The 19812-nt window shown below is 40.3% G+C and overlaps 1 protein-coding gene across 2 annotated transcripts in view; it reads left to right on the top strand.

The window, feature by feature from the left end:
* LOC126399781 (MAGUK p55 subfamily member 3-like) overlaps nucleotides 1-19812 on the top strand; it is a 33123-nt gene that overhangs the window by 10302 nt on the left and 3009 nt on the right. Inside the window, exons 2-18 of one of the 2 annotated variants that reach the window (XM_050060037.1) lie at nucleotides 3851-4013; nucleotides 5552-5670; nucleotides 6580-6657; nucleotides 6849-6929; nucleotides 7402-7539; nucleotides 9857-9938; nucleotides 10368-10453; nucleotides 10570-10644; nucleotides 12333-12529; nucleotides 12671-12735; nucleotides 14539-14556; nucleotides 14855-14896; nucleotides 16248-16313; nucleotides 16534-16692; nucleotides 16926-17006; nucleotides 18441-18534; nucleotides 18630-18738. In XM_050060037.1, the coding sequence (XP_049915994.1) occupies nucleotides 3977-4013; nucleotides 5552-5670; nucleotides 6580-6657; nucleotides 6849-6929; nucleotides 7402-7539; nucleotides 9857-9938; nucleotides 10368-10453; nucleotides 10570-10644; nucleotides 12333-12529; nucleotides 12671-12735; nucleotides 14539-14556; nucleotides 14855-14896; nucleotides 16248-16313; nucleotides 16534-16692; nucleotides 16926-17006; nucleotides 18441-18534; nucleotides 18630-18738 (1527 nt within the window). In that variant the 5' untranslated portion in view covers nucleotides 3851-3976. The remainder of the gene's footprint in view (nucleotides 1-3850; nucleotides 4014-5551; nucleotides 5671-6579; nucleotides 6658-6848; nucleotides 6930-7401; nucleotides 7540-9856; nucleotides 9939-10367; nucleotides 10454-10569; nucleotides 10645-12332; nucleotides 12530-12670; nucleotides 12736-14538; nucleotides 14557-14854; nucleotides 14897-16247; nucleotides 16314-16533; nucleotides 16693-16925; nucleotides 17007-18440; nucleotides 18535-18629; nucleotides 18739-19812) is intronic. The other variant, XM_050060038.1, reaches the window with a different exon arrangement.

Consider the following 19812-nt stretch of genomic DNA (forward strand, 5'->3'; position numbering starts at 1 on the left):
CTAAATGAGGGTCTGTTTGTGCTGTCGCTGTTTATTCTAATTGCCACTTCGGCACGCTGCCACCCTGCCCCTTCAATCTGTTTATTTTTCCCAAACTAGAAATTTCCTTGGCAGCTGGTTTTTGTTGTTTCTCACCAGCCCACCAGAGAAAAATGTGACGATGACATGACAGAACATGACAAAGAATTACCGTAAGACGATTGTTAATCACTGTTTTGAGTAAATTGTTTGACACAGGTTGACAGAAAAACACGAAACTTAATTGTTTTTAAAGAACTCGTGCGTTGTGTTGATGGACTAACACTTGTGGCTTTAACTGATTTCTGTAGATATAATCAGCAACATTAATGAGGCTAAAAGTTGTCTCCACCTGTCTTAAAGGGTAAATAAATTTGACGAGGTCTTGACTTCTTTACATCGCCACCATGCTGATCAGGTTCTGCTTGATTTTGTTTACAGACATCGAGCGAGTGTTTGTGTTGATTGTGGATTTCTAACAATGAGCCAGAAACGCTGCAGGATTGTTTTGTATTTGAAATCTCAAAGGAAATGTTGCAGACTTTTGCATTCAGTTTGTTTTTTTATAGACTACCATGTCTGTGTGGCGCAGATGTCTCGTGGGCCAGCGTCCAGTCAAGTGTTGTAATTAATTTGTTTGTGTCTCTAATTAATGGAGTAGTAGCCCTTCCAAGAAGAATCAGTGTTGTGCCATGCTGGTGTTGCCATTGAATGCCTTATATTTGACTAAATAGGTGCAACAAGTGACTGCAGTGAATTCTGGTCTGCTGTTGATGGTAAACAAACTTTCCAATACAAAACGTTTACCTTTGCAGAGTTCGAAGCTTTTCTTCTGTGCAAGAAATGTTGAAACATAGATGTCACATCAGTGGTAATGGAAAAACACCAGTACAGCAGAAAATCCCCCTGCAGACAGTAAAGGGATGATGTGTAGGATGAAGGCTGAGCGTACTCTAAAACACTATGTTCACCTGACATGTTATTACTGCGACCCTCCCACCTACACAGCCAGCAGCTCCAGGGGCAGTTCTAAGGTTAGAGCAGGTACAGCAGGTGGAGATTATACTGCTGTTTCACATGACTTGCTGCAGACAGTCAGGGACTGTTAATTAACAGTCTGGATCACTGACAATCAGGCAACCAAAGCCGTACTGAGTCTGAGGAGGAAAGTGTGCATCAGGTGACTAATCTATAAGACATAATAACATAATAACAAAATCTGCCAACATGTGTTTCCTCTTGGGAAATGATGCTTTAAAGGGACAGTTCACCCCTCAATCAAGCACTCATATTTTTCCTCTTACCTGTTGAGCTGTTTTTGTTATCCAAATTGTTTTGATGTGAGTTGCAGAGTGTTGCAGATATCAGCCGTAGAGATGTCTGCCTTCTCTCCAATATAATGGAACTAGATGGCACTCAGCTTGTGGTGTTCAAGGGCACAGGGCTGTAATATTAGTTGTTCAACACTCTGTTTCTTTTTGTTTATGTTATACATTCATTGTTTTCCTTCATTTGGGATTTGACTGGCTCTCTTTTAATTATATCATCTTGTGCGCATTCTTCTTCTTGCAGTCGTACTTGACAGGAAAAATGGCTTGTACTAGTGCCAGTTGGATGGAAACCCAACTATTGTTGTTGAGTTTTTCAAATGTATGTTTTTGGGCGCTTTGAGCCCTGCAAGCAGAGTGCCACATAAGTCCTGTTTCCATCAAACACTTTCACTATGGTACCTTTGGAACCAACAGTAACCCTTCAGACATGGTACCTAGACCCTAGGGTTGCCACTGCAAACAGTATTGTTAAATGTGGGCGGGGTTGTTGTCACTTACTGCCCCGTCCTGCACTCACTGTATTTCCTCATTACCGGTGAAACAGAGGGATGTCTGCACCGCGTTTATCGTCCACAGAACGACATTTTCAGAACAAAATAGAACAGGCTGTAGTGAGGGTCTATCTCCATAGGATATTTTAAAAATAGTGGGTTTGTGCATTTAATCCTTCTAGGGCTAGTGCAGCCGGCTGGAGCCCACAACAACAATTCTCCATGATGCCTTTTTTTTTAAAGTGAGGGTTAGAATATATGCAGTTCACATAGCCAATCCAAATTAATATGTATATTTTTCAATGTTTGAAGATCCACTCATTACTAAAAGTGTGTGTCATCCAAGAGAGACAAAAAAAAGAAACTAAAATAATGGTCAAAGTGGTCACATTGAACTTTTAAAGTTTGTTGATGGATTCATGTCATCAACTTATGCACTGAGTAACACTACAAGTACACGTTCCACCTTAATAGTACTATTATTTTGGAGAGAAGGCAGACATCTCTTCAGCTGATATCTCCAACACTCAGGAACTCACACCAAAACAGTCTATCTGATAAACAGCAACACAGGTAAGAGGAAAATATGTTATTGATTTTGGGGTGAACTGTCCCTTGTAAAGTAATGTTTGTGATTCAATTTAAATCAAGGACAGTCCACAAGATTGTTCATTTGTCGATTGGAGATATTTTTTAAAAGGATAGCAAAGTCTTTTATCAGATATTTGTATCTACCAACTCAGATCAGCACTTACCTTAAAGGCCGGCTCTTAATAAAGCTTTGGGTATTCTGGTTTATTAGTTGTTTTTTTTGTTCTATGATATAAGAATAGTAGTGAAAAATGGCCAAGTTGACACCTTCACGTTATTTTTTTTTTGTCCGACCAACAGTGTAAAACCCAAATATATTTAATTTACAATGATAATAATGAGATATAGTGTATATTTTAGGGATATCAAGCAAAAATGCTAATATGAATTTTGTTTTTTTGATATTTATTTCTGTATTTTGCTCCTGAGATCTCTGAAAAAAATGCCCCCTCATTTTGCTCTCCTCAACAGCTATATGGTAAAATGACAATAAAGCTGAATGGCATTGAATTAATTGAATAATCTATACATACTGTAATTGCTGTATTGATTTTTGCACATACATTTATGCAAACTGGTAACATTCGCATCTGTTTCCCTCCTGAGGTCAATATAGTTTGATCCTGTCTTATCTGCAGTAATTAATTGGTTATCTGTTGATTATTTGGACTCCTCTCCGAACCTAATGACAAAAACCTGAATAAAAGATGCAAATTAAAATCTTCTATTGATGCCAGATCGCAGCGACAGGCTTCACTGCACACTGCACCAAACTAGTGAAGGGAATAATGTGACACAACCCAAACACCATTTAATTAATCTAATCTGTGACGCGATTGAAATGTAAACACAAGGAAAGTCATCGGTACCGTAGGGTTGCCATGGCAACAAACGAGGTGAAGCCTCCTATTGGACCGAAGTGTTGTGTGTAATGTGACTTCGCTTTCCTCCTGTTTGACAGACACAGGGTTTGAAATGAATGCTTTATGCCTTCAGTAATGAAAGCAGCCATTATTTATATTGAAACCTCAGCGCAGTAATGGGTTGATTCATCACTGTCGAAGCTCAGTTGGCCAGTTGCCCTTTCAAAATGTGGTTACATCTAGAAGTAATTTTAAACAAGAAAAAATATATGCTTTATTAAGTGAGCATCAAGGTACTGAAACTTCTTTGTCTAACCTCACTGTGCATTAGCGTCACAAGAAGTGCGTTTATAGTGTGTCTGTAACAGCAACCTTTAACTTTGTGTTGCAGCCACCAGCATTAAATCATTTCTTCTTTTAAAATATCTGCATCTTTAAGAGTCACTGTTTCAATTAAAATCATAAATGTAAGGAAAACCCTAGATACTGAGGGTTTAATCCCCTTTTTAAAAATGCAGATCCAAGACTCACACTGTGTTTTTGTTTTCACCCCCAGCTGTGTCTGTGATTTTTCACCTTGGCCGTACGTGAGGAACAGAAGGAGCCAGTGGAGAGAGTTCACCGACTTTGTTTCCCCTCCCTCCCTGTTCTCCCCCTCTCTGCACCCTCCTGCCTCCTCTGAATGATTGAAGCCATGCCCATCGTGTCTGCCAGCACAGGTACAGCCAGACATATGCTCTGGCTACTTGTTTATTCTCTCTGATGCTTTATATGTGCTGCTAAATAATGCAGGTGCTAATATGTCAAGCTTACATTACTGGAGCTTGAACTGTGAGAATATATATATGCTCCTATTGTAAATAAACCAAAAAAGAAGCCTAAAGATTTTTTCTGAGGTTATCACTTCTGTTTACATGTCTAAAGGTATGCATACCAGTCTTATCTGTATTTACCTAAACAGCAAACTGACACCAAACAATCTTTGATAAGGGATAGTTGGATAGTCACTGAAATCTGTGGAGGAAGGAGGGTTACACGTTTACAGAGGGAGATACTGGAGGGATCCCGTGGGGAGGCTGGAGTCTATCCCAGCTGACATTGGGCGAGAGGCAGGGTACACCCTGGACAGGTCACCAGACTATCACAGGGCTGACACATAGAGACAGACAACCATTCACACTCACATTCACACCTACAGACAATTTAGAGTCACCAATTAACCTGCATGTCTTTGGACTGTGGGAGGAAGCCGGAGTACCCAGAGAAAACCCACACTGACACAGGGAGAACATGTAAACTCCACACAGAGGGGCTTACATTATGATCCCAAAAAAAGATAAATGCATCCAGTATGTTTAAATAGATTTGGGACATTGCAGAGGTGAAGACTCAAGTCACATATTTTGCACTCAGGTCAAGCTTGAGTCACAAATTTGATGACTTTAGACTTGACAAAATCAAAAAGACTTGCAACTTGACTTGGACTTTAACACCAATGACTCATGACTTCACTTGGACTTGAGCCTTTTGACTTGAAAATACTTGATACCTGCCCCCCAAACCTGAACATTAAAAAGTTTTTTAAAAGTGTCCCAATCAGTTAATTTCCCTTCACTTCCTGAATCAGCTAAAGTTAACGGTATTCATTCCCAGCAAGTCGACAACTAATTCTCTAGATTTACTTTGTTCAAATCAATCTGACAGCATCCATGCGGGTCAAAACCAACAGACGGAAACCCAACAACTTCAAGCTGCGTTCGACATTTAAAGTCGCACAAAGAACGGTAACTCAAGGCTAATATCAACATGGTTAGCGGGCTAATGTTAGCTCGACAGCTAAATACTGTAAAAACACTTGTTTTTAACTAATAAACACAAATGTTAAAAAGCAGTCATACATTTTCTTAACTTTAATTTAGTACTACTCTGTTGTTGAAATGGCATAACATTTGGTGAAGAGCACATTTTGACTTTGTTAGGGCTCAAAACTCAAAGTTCAGGACTTGGGATTTGACTTGGGACCTGTCAGTCTTAACTTGGGACTTAGGTGTGAAGACTTGAGACTTACTTGTGACTTGCAAAACAATGACTTGGTCCCACCTCTGAGACATCGTAATGACACAATGCTTTTATTTTATTGCTGTAGTGATGACAGAGAAGCCTCTACTCTCAGTATCAACAGTGGCCTGATTGAGGATAAAATATGTGTGTTTGAATGTGTGATTGAGACATAACGTGTAGTTATTACATTTCATAGGGCTGCATGAGACTCTGGCCCTGCTCACCTCTCAGCTCCACCCTGATGCCAACCATAAAGAGGACCTGGTCTTCCTCAAAGATGTCTTCAGTGAGAAAAGCCTCGGTTATCTGATGAAGGTACAGCACATACTCGATGTCTCTTGATATTTGTGATTTCTGGATTACTCAGTCACGAACAGTGTTACTTTGCCTTGAAACAACTCTTAGAAGGAAACCAGCTCAGTAACACATAAATATAATCAGTAAATTCCTTGTGCACAATTGTAACGTACTTGTACTTAAGTATTCCCATATTATGCTACTTTATACTTCTACTCCACCACAGTTCGGAGGCAAAAATTGTACTTTTCACTCCACTACATGTATCTGGTAGCTTTAGTTACAAGTTACTTTATAGATTAAAGATATACTATGCAAATTACTATGTAACAGATGTAATGCCTCTCAGTTATCCCTTATGACCCACTATAAGTGCATGGTGGTGTATGTTTCCTGCAGGGACTGTCCTCTGCTTGTTGTTTGTTATTGTGTTCTTATTTTCTGTGTTTGTCACATTTATGGGCCTGCACCCCCCAACATTATCAGGTGAGGTCAGAGCTTTATAAAAAGGTACAGACAAGGTGAACACAGTGATATCTAAAATCCTACGATATATGTATTTTTCTGAAATGGATCATTCTGCATGATGAGTAGTTTTATTTTTGTCACTTTAAGTATATTTTTGATGCTCATAGTTTTACTTTAGGAAGAGTGTGAATGCAGGACTTTTACTTGTAATTGAGTATTTTTACACTGTAGTACTGCCACCTCTACCTTTAGGTGAATACCTCTACCACTACTGCTCAAGATACATTGTGGTAAAATTCCAGATTTTTGATTTCACCTAAATTAAAATTATAATAATAAAAAAATAACTTAAATAAAATTAAATCAGCTGATTCTTTGAAACTGCCCACCAAATGTCATGTAAATAAGTCCTTCTTTGTGTGTGTTTGTGTGTGTCTTTTTGTGTGTTGTACATCCCAGATTCATGACAAACTGAAGCAGTATGAGAAACACAGCCCGACTCCAGTTCTACACAGCGCCACCTGTTTGGCAGAGGATGTAGGTGCACTCTTTCCTCAATATTTCAAAGCTGACCTGAAGCTCAATGTCAATAATAATCCTAACATAACTGAATGTTAAGTATAAGTAAAGATTTCTTGTAATGCAGCAAAGGCAGTTTTTTAAACCACATGTGTTTCATGAGGAGATTTTATTGTTTTAAGCTTTGATTTTCTGTTTCGAATCATCAGCTGGCAGAGGAGCTTCAGAACGGGCCGCTGGAGGACGATGAGAGGGAACTGCTGCTGCTGCTGAGCACTCCTCACCTCAAGGTACACACTCACACATGTTTTGTGTCCTTCCCCACACATGCACAGACTAATAAATGCTCGACTGTGTCTCTTTCCTCTTATTCCTTGAGCTCTTTAATGCTGCTGCTTCTTTGTGCTTTTACCCTGAGCTGCTCTGATGTTCCTCTAAGTTGATCATCTGTTGCATAACACCAGCGTCAGAGTGGTTTGTACCGGTAGACATGACAAGACAGCCTAATTACTCTTACAAGTGATTATGTTGAATTTATTGGCTTTCTGGGAAGCGCGAGAAGATGACGGCCGTGAAACTGAAATGCACTTATGCAAAAGCAGCCAGTGAAGGAGATGTCATTCCTCCTTTTGTCTTAGTTTCTTTTCTGCCTGACTTCTTTTCTGTCATGCTGTATTTGCTTTCTCTTGCTTTCTTTTTCTTGTTGTTGAGGCTGTTAAGTCGTGCCTACATGTGCATTTGCCTGTGTATCATTTCATAAAGGCGGTGCTGTCAGCCCACGACACAGTGGCCCAAAAGAACTTTGACCCGGTTCTGCCGCCATTGCCGGAGGATCTGGACGACGACCTGGAGGAAGAGTCGGTCAAGATCGTCCGTCTGGTGAAGAACAAAGAACCCCTGGTGAGAGCCGCTTCACACCTGAGGACACGACAAAATAAGAGCTCTTCCTTCCCTCACCAGCCATTATTCTCTGTGCCCTCAAGTGAAGCTTTAAAAACTCCATTTACTTTAATGGAGCAGCTTCAAGGCTTTAGAGAGCCCCGGGGTGTGAATGTGTGTCTCTGTGTGAGGCTATAAAAAAAAAAAACGTTCTCAAGGAAATCCTTCAAGGAAAGGACAAAAAATAGATTTGGTGTTAACTTGTCAGAAGAGGCAGCTGAAGTGACACCAGTTCTGCAACAAGCACACATAATTACACAGCTGAGTATCTGCTTATTAAACCCAGTTATGTTTACTGGCAGTGATTCAACAAACTGTGTTTGACTTGTTTCTTCTCACATGTGGAGCTGCTCATCTGTTTGATATGTTAAATTATGGAGAGATACAGTACAGTACCAACCCACACAGTATATGAGATGGGGTTTTTCTTGCTCAGGGTTAGATGATGGTTACTCACTCTTACGGCCTTTACAACCCAAATCCGTATTTTTTGTCTGAAATGGTACATTTTTCTTTTTTAAGAATATTTTTATGGGCTTTTTTGCCTTTTAATGGACAGGACAGTGAGTGAAATGGGGAGACAGAGAGAGGGTGGGGACTGACATGCAGCAAAGGGCCGCTAGCCGGAACCGAACCCGCAGGCGCTGCAGTGAGGCAATGCCTCTTTACATTGGGCGCCGGCACTATCCACTACGCTACCGATGCACCTGAAATGGTACATTTTTAAATAAAAATACGACATCATGTTGGGTCACTAAATGTTTACACATTGACTTGACCTTGAATGATGTAGTACCATGCGCTAAACAGGATTTTTTTGTTGTCGTTGGCACGTGTTCACGAAATACCCACACACATCTTGACTTGTTAAAGCTGGTTTCCTTGAGGTGCAACAACAAATTGGTCCGTGTTGTAAATGCAACACACATGTAAAGGTCCTCTTGTTACAGGCCCCTCCCCCAGGTTGCAAATTTGTAAATCCTGGGATAGTGAGGGAATGAGCACCCTACTCTCCCTATGATTGGCTAGTACTCATTGCCTTTGTTGGTTGGGTTGGTTTGGTTTAGGCAAGAGGAGTGGGATTGGTAAGAGTGAGAACGTAAGGGTAAGCCAGTCAGAGTCAGAGTAAGGCAGGCCATCCCTTCACTATCCTAGTAAACACAACTTTGCCCCCAGGTTTTCCCTCAACCTGTGTCTTGCATTGTCATTGACTTCAGCTCACCAACAGGTGCCCGACAGGTCCAGATATCTGGGATGCCTCTGCTAAACACCAGGCAAGCCTCTGGGTTTGTGTCTGTGAACAACTTACACCATAGACATAGATTTATTAGACATAGAACTGTCTGTCCTGCTCATTTGACGTGTACAAAAAAACAGTGATAGTTGTTAATAACAACAATTATTATTGTTATGGTAAAACCCAAGTCAGTGGAGCCATAAAGTGTTTCACACTCACTAATTTGAGAACTCCGTTTTAGCCTATTCTTTCAGAAAACTATAACAGAACATCAATCTAAGGGGAACACGACCTCGATAAAGAATTCCAGTATGTTATTTCCATGGCCGAGGAAAGTTCGTCAGTACTTGTGAACATGAGCTACGCTCTCTGAACACCAGAAACCAGACAAGTAAGTCTCAGACTTGTGATGCATGCTGGTTAGATTTGTGTCCGATTCCATCCTGACTTGCTATCTCGTCATGCAGAAGTGGACAACGATATTCTCACGAGATCAAGGCGGTCGCAGTTTTTAGAGCCAGGCGCTGCAATTGCTGTCCACCAGCTGCAGGACCAGGGCATGATGGGAAACGCAATCGAACAGCACAACCCAAAATTTTGTACTGTTCCTGTCAGCTCTAAATGATCACCTTAAAGTATACCATGGAAAAATCTTGGATGAATCTGATGGAGCTGTAACTCAGTGTAAGAACCCTTTGATGAAACATAAGGAACTGGAGTGCAAAACCTTTTTCTGTGATACATTTATAAGAAATAAAACACCTGTTTACTAGTAGTACATCAGGAGCATGAAGCAATGGAACTTAGAAGTTTCAGGGACGCCATCTTTTGTGAGTGTAGCCAGCAGAGCTAAAGCACAAACAGGGAGGTGATCATGATGATCAGGTATCAAAATCTGCAGTTACACAGAGTTTACTGATCTCTCCAGCGAAAGCCACTAACGGGTCTTTTACGGGTCTACCAGAGGATTATATCGGCTCAGTAAACTGCAGATGAGATTCAGTATGTGTTTCTGATTCATTGTTGCGTCTCTTCCACCAGGGAGCAACCATCCGGAGAGACGAGGCAACGGGAGCTGTAATCGTGGCCAGAATCATGAGGGGAGGGGCCGCTGACCGCAGTGGTGAGACAGACAGTGTTCACACAGCAGACTGTATATCATAATGCAGCAGAGAGTTCTTTTATTTCCTGTGATAAAACAAAACGCCGTCCTCCCCAACAGGACTTCTGTTCTCCGCTGATACACTGACGGAGAAGTGAGAAGATTATGTTGTGTAACACCATCAACTGTCAACACAGAGCAAATCCTTGAGATTAGTGGCCCAAGATTGCATATTTTGAGATTACAAACAAGGGTTGCTCCTGGCTGTTGCCATGGAGATGTTATCAAACTCATGCCAGCGGAAAATTGTCTGTTTTTTTGTTCATATCTGAGCCTCACACTCTAAATATACTCTTAGTGGCACTACACACACACTGGGATTTCTGTGCTTTATTTTACTTGGCGACAAGGTGTGTTTTCAGCAGACTTGTTTTGTGTGTGTGTTTCCAGGTCTGGTGCATGTTGGTGATGAACTTCGAGAGGTCAACGGGAACCTGATAACCCACAAAAGGCCAGATGAGATTAGTCAGATTCTGGTAAAGGAAAAAAAAGCGTTTTGTCATACGGCATCGCACTCGTTGAGACACTGTTTGATGATTCACTGGTGATTACTGCAGATACATGACGATGCTGCTCTGATGTTTCTCATCAGTCCCAGTCACAAGGCTCCATCACACTGAAAATCATTCCAGCTGTTGTAGAAGAAGACAGACTGAAGGAGAGCAGGGTGAGCACTCCTCTGTCAGCAACATTTGACCTCAATATACAACTGGTTACTCCTGAAATGAAGTGTTCATTGTTTTCATTTGTCATTGATCCACATTACGCTACTTCTGCCAGTGTGCCACCAGAAAAAAGTTCCCCCAAAGGTTTTTGTGTCTTGTCATGTCATTATAGGCCTACATTAGAGAAGGGCGCCAGTGATTGGCACATCTGGGTGATACTGTATTGTGCGGTAGTCAGTCACATAGGTTGTGTTCACATTACAAACAAATATGGCCTACAGTTTTTTGCTCTCATGTGACACAGATCAGATTTTTTTCTAATCACATCTGGGCCACTTTCATACATGTTCCTAAATACCATACGTATCCGATCACAAGCCAAGCAACCACTGTAAGAAACTGTCATTATCGGAGTTTCTGTGTGTTTTTTCCCCACACACACATGGTTTTTCCAAGTCAGACTTCTCTGCGCAGGCACAGAGTACTCACAATACAGAGAAAACAATGTCAGAGCGATCCATTGAAATTATAGAAGGCTGCTGTAGCCATACTGCCGCTGCAATAGGCTGCCCCAGTCGCCAGCCAACAGAGTCTGACTGCCAGTCGTTTTCTGACGGGGACAGCTTGCCTATATTTTGAGTCCTGCCGTGACAGCCTTGTCGTGAGGTGATGACAGAGATAATGGAATGCAGCCCTTGACATCCTAAAGTTCTGGAGGAACTGTTACTCTGTGAGACCTTACACATTCCCAGCTCCATCACTCCTGACTCCTCTCCCGCGCCCACACCTCTCTCTACAGCACCACCAGCAGTAGCTGCTAATAGAGCTATAGATGAGGCTTTTGTGTCTCTCTGACTTCTCATCCTCGTCATATGACACATTGTCATCAGCAGCAAATAATTTGAGGGAGATGAAGCTTGCACTGTTATGTATTCATTTTATTCCCAAATGCCTGTCTCTCCTGTTGTTCAGCTTGCATGTGTGAAACATTATTAGTTGCATGTGAGATGTTTCAGGGCAGAGATGTGTTCAAACTGATGTTAGATAGGGGTCACTTTAAACATGAATGTGGACAGTCTTGGCAGAAAGATCAGATCTGGGGGAAAAGTTGGAGTTGAGCATTAAACCCTGTCAAATGAAGACTTCCTGAGGAGCCAAGCTAGCTGTTTCCCCTGTTTCCAGTCTTTATGCTGAGCTAAGCTAACTGGCCTCTGGTTTTAGCTTTGTATTTAACGTACAGCAGATGTGACAGTGGTATTGATCTTCTCATCTAACTCAGGAAAATAAAGCAAATATAGGCCTGAATGATACATAGTATTAAAATTGCCATTGCAATGTGAGCACATGCAATAGTGACATCTCAACAATGAGAGTTATGGTCTGATTAATCATTCAGGTCATGCTGCTTAGTAACAAGAGCTTGCAAGGTTTACAGTCACCACATCTACTCCTTACCTGGTCTAAAAAATGGACAATATTAAGTCTCATTTATTGTTGTCCAGGTTACACCTAGGTTATTGTTGTGTGTGTGTGTTCTGCTATGAAACCCTTAACTTGCAATATATATTGCAAACAACAAAGGACTTGAAATAATATTTTTTTCCAGTATCATTCAGGCCTAAAATATTTGCATATTTCCAAGAATATCAAACTAGTACCACTGCTAACTGTATATACCTGCTCCTGAAAGGTCTATCTGCGGGCTTTGTTTGACTACACGCCCTATGAGGACAAGGCCACACCGTGCCAAGAGGCTGGACTTCCTTTTAAGAGGGGGGACATTCTTCAGGTTGTAAGCCAAGAGGACGCCACCTGGTGGCAGGCCAAGAGGGTTGGCGACTGTAACCTGCGCGCTGCCCTCATCCCCTCTACACAGTTTCAGGAAAGGTAGTCAGCATCAATTCTACTGCCAAATAAATAAAGCTGTTTAAAGCCAACATGTGTGGGATTTGAAAATATCTGACCAAGCTGCCTTTTACAGATCAAAAATAAACCACCTCTTTTATTGTTTTTTTTCTTTCTTCCCAGGCGCCTGAGATACCGGCTGAAAATGGGCTCTTTTCCTGCCCCTATGTCACCGAAAGCTCCTGCATGTAAGACTGTTTCACTTCTGCACATCAAACATTGTCTCACTACATAAATACATAAGAGGCCTACATCTACAGATACAGCTTGTAGTGCAGTCAAATCTAATCTAGCCAAGGAGTTACAGAGATTAGGAAAAGAGAACAGGGGATCTGAGGTTAGTCTCTCTCTAAAAAACATAATCCATTGTTTCATTTGCTAATCCAATTTAAAAGTAAAAGGAAACAAAGAGGTTTGAAAAACAGCGGCTGGTGGTTAGGTCACTTGTTTTCTTGTTTGTTTATCTGCATAAAGGCTAAACTCCCTAACATTCACTGAGCTTAAAGGGGACCTGTTATGCTTTTCCATATTTTCTGTCATATAATGTTAGAATGTTGGATGTTGATGTTAAACACGGCCAAAGTTTCAAATAATAAGGTACACCTATGTAAAAGTAATTGTGTAGAAGCTTTTATTGGTGTTTTTTTATGGTAGAAAGTACCGCTATTCTCTGTTACAGTCATTCCCAGGATGCAATGACAGTGCAGAGATGCCGAGAAAGGAAGACCCAAAAATACTGACAAAGTCCCAGCAAACATTGAGACGTTGAATGACCGTTGTTTGAACGTCCAATCAAGATGTCCTGATATGGTTCAAAAATAGTTCCTGAATGAAAGTTGTGCTGATGTCTACAACATTATCTGGCCATCAGCTGGACGTCCTCCCTGAGCATGCTAATAATGCTGAAATATAACGTTAACATCACCAAATAATAAACTAATGTCGACCCACACAAAACTCCTGGGTGAAAGTCCTGTGCTTTATCTATTAATCCACCACAGCTTTACATAGGCTTCGTCACTGTTTATACTACATCACCTGACTTTCTTGCAGAAAGTATAATCAAAGACAGCTTGAATAAAGACTTTTGACTCTTATAAACACCACAGGCTTAAAACGATGCAACAGGAATATAATTTACATGTAGATGTACGTAAATGGCACAAAAGTCTTTTTCATACTTAAAAAAAGCAGAGGAACGTAATACTAATTTTTGGGGTGGACGTCCCATCGTAAATGTCTGATCAAAACCATTTCACAACCAAATACATTGTTGATAAAATGTCGTCATATTTAAAAACAGATGCATGTATTTGCTTTTTTTCAGAGCAATAAAATGATGAATATTTCCTGGTTTGTAGAAAAGCATCTGAATGGACTATAATTGGATGTGGGAACAACGTCACTATGTGGCCCTTTGCCTCATAACCACGTTGCAGTTTTTGGTGTCTTCTCCTCCTCCTCCTGCTACTGTTACCACTACTTCTCCTTCTTCTTTTTCTCCTACTTCTTCATCTTCCTCTTCCTATTCTTGTCCTTCGCCTGTTGAAGAAATAGGGGCTAAAACGAAGTTCAGACATATGGTGAATACAGGTGTTACAGCACAGACAGTTTAAGGACAATTAAGTGTTTATTGAACATTAAAGATTACATTAAATACAAGTATAAACCTGAAAATAAGCGTAAGAAGTCCCCTTTAAGAAATACAATGTAGTAAAAATGTTGCAGTATAATAATGTGTTTGTAAAGGTGTTGCTCCTTGAACTGAATATAATAAATCTATATAAAGAAATAAGAGAAGTTGATAAATAAAAGCAGATCAATGGGTGGAGGATGTTGAAGCGCAGATACAGTTTAGATATGACATTTGCATGACAAAGAAAAATGTTTAAAGACAATGTACATTAGGTAATATCACAGTATAGCAGCTGGAATATTCTGTCACTGTCTGTAGTGATACTCTGTGTTGTTCCTTGCATTGCTAACCTCAGATGATCGTGCTGAGAGAGGTACGTGACCAAACCTTCATGTTGGAAAATAGCACTCATCCCTGCATTGAACACGTTATCATGTTCAGAATTTCTCCACGAAATTCTGTCACCACCCTAAAACCTAAAACACAAATTATGCTGTACATTTTCCTCCAACATTTACCCCTTTTTTGTACCTGTTCAGTTTCCTTTATACCTTCAAACTGTAGTAGTTACTGCACTTTAACCTGCTTTGTTGTGACATTAAAGTACCCTCAACACCGACCTCTCCTCCCTCCTCTTACCCCGTCTTCTCTTCCTGCATGCCATCCTGCAGAAGACTGTGACAGTGAGGATGCTCTGAATGGAAAGGACGTAGGTGAGGAGGCACGATTAATGAGTTTCTACTGATCACTGCAACATCACATTTCTGCTCAATCTGTGTGCAAATCCATCCCTTCCCATAGAACAGGGGTTGTTAAAGTTTTAATAACTGAGTGACAGTGCAACCGGTGGCTTTTTTACACGTTGTCATTCCTGACCTGACAGATTTGACAGAGGCTTGTGTGAAAGTGAAAGTATTAAAATTATAATGCATGCATTTTGTGTCACATTCAGGGGCCGCACACAACGTTTCTGAGGGCCACCATTGGCCGGTTGGCTTTACTTCAGAAACTGCAGACTGTTTTTGAGGTGCTCCAGTTTTGACTGAATGGTTTGAACATGTGTAAACTTAAAATCTCCATCCACTGCTTTATTCTTTTAACTCAGCACCAGATGTAACCTGGCACTCTTTAGCACTTTAAATTCAGAAAGCCATTCACTGAAAGGATTTTTTTGTTCCCCCGCACCTGACCCGATGTACTGATGTCTTCACAGCTCAGTTAGCATCTCATCACTTTGTTCATCAGGCTTCCTGTCTGCTCTTATTAGCCTAATGTGCCTCTGTGGGTCGGATGTGCCTGAAAGCATCACCGCAGCCATTTTGACCTGGAGCTTGTTTTCACAGCGTATTCCATCACCTGTATGATGAATCGTCTTACACACAGCTTTACTCCAGACTTAGAGTGTCGATTTCTTATTGGTATATTAGATTTAAGTAAGTAAATAGTAAATAAATGAAATGCATCATCACAACCAGAAACAAGGCTTTGAGTTTGGTGACGTGATTGGAACCATATTTGTTCTTTGAGTTAAATTTCTTAACGACTATTGGATGGATTAGCGTAAAGCACACTTAAATGATTCCTCTAGGATGAACTGTAATGACTTTGGTGATAACATAGGTAAACATAAGTATTACCTAGTAAGCAGTGCCAAAAAGCAAGTATCTCTACAGTGAATCAGCTCTGAAGGTTCTGTTTACTTCTGTTTAAACGGACAGATTTGTCTTTATTCTCAAACATGTCAGGATTGATAGTAACAGTGTGTTGTGGGTGTAGCGTCATGCCTTCGCTCTGTATGAAAAAGCTCAGCACTTTGAGTGTGGACTTGTTGCTCTGGCGGGCTTTTTGTGCAGAACGCTCCAGCCACCAAGCTTCTCACAGTGTCTGTGTGGCACCTCATGGCAGCTCATTTATCTCACCGTGCTTCGCAAACGACCTCTCCTCATGGCACATGCTAAAGTCTGTGTTTGGTGGAGAGGTAGACGCAGCATGCATGGCTTCCAAGCTTCTTATGTGTTGATGAGATTTAAGCTGGTTGAAAAAATGGTCTAATATGAGCTGTAGTTTCTCCCAAGAGTAAGGCGGCCCCTGCCTTCTGTGGCCATGCTCTCTCATGGGATTTTTACTCAGGTACTCTTACTGATTTCTAACAGTGTTGTTCAGCGTGTCTGTGTTGTGTGATGTATGGCACAGGATTTTATTTTCAATCAGAGTGAGAAGTACTTGAAGTTGATGGAATTTTCAGTTTGCTGTTTATCAAAGTAGTTACTTCAAAGTGTTGGTGTTATCTACAGTAGACTTTAGTGTATGGATATTTGTCCTTCTTACATTTACTTTTCCTCGGCCACAGCTGGACTGCGCAGGAGTTTCCGCCTCAGGAAAGATCGCCAGGCTTCACCAGCAGAACCTCAAACTCCAGACGCCAACCACACAGAGTTCCTCATTTATGAAGAAGTAACACAATATCTGCCCCGCCCGGGTGAAAGGCCTCGTCTTATAGTACTGATAGGTAGGTTCTTTGTGGGGTTTGGTGACATTGAAGAAACCATGGTGGTTGTTTCAGATCTAAATCTAAGAGTATTTCTCTGAAGACCTTTTGAGTCTGGTTCTGCCACGTGAAAACACTGTAGAGAGTAGAATCAGGTGTTTTCTGAGAGAGGTCCTTCTGCTTGCACCTAAGCACATGATTGTTTTGTATACCTTATCTATTCGCTTATTTATTCTGTTATATGATGGTCACAGGTTCCCTTGGAGCTCGGATCACTGAGCTCAAACAGAAGGTGATCGCTGAGAATCCTCGACGTTATGGTTTGGCAGTGCCTCGTAAGTTTTTTTGAATTTTAAATATTATCTTTATTTAAACCTTACAGTCATGTGTAACATGCATTTGTGCCTGGGATGTGTGTTTTTTTTATGCCTCCGTGTGGACAACAGCAGTGGCTGGAAGCATTATGTCTTCCGATTGTCTGTCTGTTGTTCGTGTCTTTGTTCATGTCTATGTATATATATATATAGACAATAGGCTAATAGGCTAAAATGAAATGATGACATTTTATATCCAAAAGGTCAAAGGCCAACTTTACTGTGACATCATAATGTTGTATAAAAACACTTTTCTGGCCATTATTCAGCGTCATAACTCGGGGACAGAAGGAGAGACATTTAGTCAGATACTGAATTGGTGACATTAATCTTGATGTCCATCTCAAAACTGGTGATTATATAGATCTTCTGTGCTGCTGGGCTAAAGATGTGTGTGAAGCATCTATGTTTTAAAATATGTAACTTCTTTGCAGCAACGTCCACGTTAGAAACATTGTCAAATCTCATGGCTATATGAGTCTGGTTGTATGCCACTTGGGCAGTGGCATAGAACCGCAAGGCTTTAATTCTAGTTTTTTCCTGTGTCTGTGTTTCTGATGCTGTGGTTTTCCCCTGAGTACCTGTTAGTAGCTGTAATCTAGGATTTAAATAAGATTAATCCACTGTTGCAGACATTGTTGCCTCCTGGGTGCTCTCATGCAAAACTACACCAAAATAAATTAGCTACAGTGAGAGTGGGATTAACTGTTTTGTTCATCCCTAGTGCAAACAGTTTAGGAGTAACCAATGTAATACTGGTGATAAATGTGCTGTTTCTCTTGACAAACATTTTCATTTGTTGTGTTTCATGCATATGATTGTACATCGTGTAGAGGCTCTTGCTGATAAATAAAAAACAAAATGGTAGCATTTTGTAAAAACCCCCCCACAAATTAATACAATAATTAATGCATAAGTCTTGATGATCTGATGCAAGATGTATCATGAATTCCTGTTCCTCCGTAGAAAACATGATCACGTTACAATGAGACTATGTGACCTGTTAAAATAGGAAACTGATGATTTTCAACCACCTCTGTGTGATCAGTGTGTGCAGATAAAGTGTTTGGCTTCCCCCTGTGCCACGAACGCCTGATGATCCTTGCGCATGCCCACACTGCACTGACACAGAGCTGGTTGAAAATCGGCAAAGTTAACCCTTTATGGATCATAAATTAATTATTGACTAACAGTTACTTCATACATTCATATATATGCCATCAAATTAGCGAACTGGCTGGAACCCAGTGATGTTGATGCAAACATTGGCCTTGGCTCTGAAACCTTAACTACCTTAATTATAAATCGTCTACCCCAAAACATACAAAGTTTAAATTATTGTCTTTTTTTCCACCTTGTCTTCCTCTTGGCTGTGTTTGAATATGTGACATGAAGACACCACTCGAGCCAGGAAGTGTAATGAGAGAGAGGGAGTGGAGTACCACTTCATCACCAAAGCAGCTTTCGAGGCTGACATCCAGAATGGCAAGTGAGTATTGGACATTGGATACCGTATCTTGTTAACCACTCAAGTGCAACAAATGGTTTATATAATTAATTCATGGTGGTGCTGTGTTTCTGCAGATTTATTGAATATGGGGAGTATAAAGATAATCTGTACGGCACCAGTTTGGAGTCCATTAACAGAGTTCTGGATCAAAACAAGGTCTGTCTGGTGGATGTGCAACCAGAGGTTAGTACCCGAACTGCTATGTAGCACTGCAAATACACCAAATACATTTCTGATTATAAATACACTATCTGTACTTTTAAATAAATAAATGTACAAAGACTTGTTCTGGTGGCTTGTTCAGGCTTGTGCAGACATGGGGTCAGATATAATATATTTGATGTAGAGGACAACGATTTAAAGCCAGTGACATAAAATATTTGTCATGATCATTATTTTATCATGATGAGATTATTGTAGCTCATTTTATCTGCCTCAGTAATATCCCTAACAGTTCATACAGTGTGGCAGAGAGGATATTAATTATTGCAGAACAGAAGCCACATAATAGAAGTTGTAGAATCATTAATCTGACAGTTAAATTACACAATACAGTATACCATTAAAATGTCATAAAAATGTCAGTGTAGTATGCCATAAAATTAGAGGTAGCATTTTACTTGTCACATTTAAAGCATGATTAAGTCTGGATTCAGACTGTAACACAGGGCATTGAGTTCACTGCACTGACGGATGCTTTTAGACTCAAGTAACACTTTACTGGCTTTTACGTCCCCTTGTTCTATCATGGACTGACAAAGTGAAAAAACTGAAAGACTTTCAGATTTCATTAACTGTGTTTAACAAGACACCCTTGGCTGTGAATTGCCACAGTACATGATGTAAAAGTCCAAGTATAATATGTCATGAAAATGATGCCTTAGAACATCAAAGTGTCAAATTAAAGTCACCAAAAAATCATAATATATTATGTCATAAGAAAGTCATACTTAAGTGTGTAAAAAAAAAAAAATCATGTCAATCATTTCACAGAAAAATGTTTTAGTGTAGTATGCGTCATAGTATACTATGTCATCAAAAATATGATCAAAATGTCATAGTATAGTATGTCGTCAAAAATGTGATCAAATTGTCATAGTATATAGTATGTCATCAAAAATGTGATCAAAATGTCATAGTATAGTATGTCGTCAAAAATGTGATCAAATTGTCATAGTATAGTATGTCATCAAAAATGTGATCAAAATGTCATGTATGTCATCAAAAAATGTGATCAAAATGTCATAGTATAGTATG

The sequence above is a fragment of the Epinephelus moara genome, chromosome 13, assembly GCF_006386435.1.
Source record: "Epinephelus moara isolate mb chromosome 13, YSFRI_EMoa_1.0, whole genome shotgun sequence".
NCBI classification, from domain to species: domain Eukaryota; kingdom Metazoa; phylum Chordata; class Actinopteri; order Perciformes; family Serranidae; genus Epinephelus; species Epinephelus moara.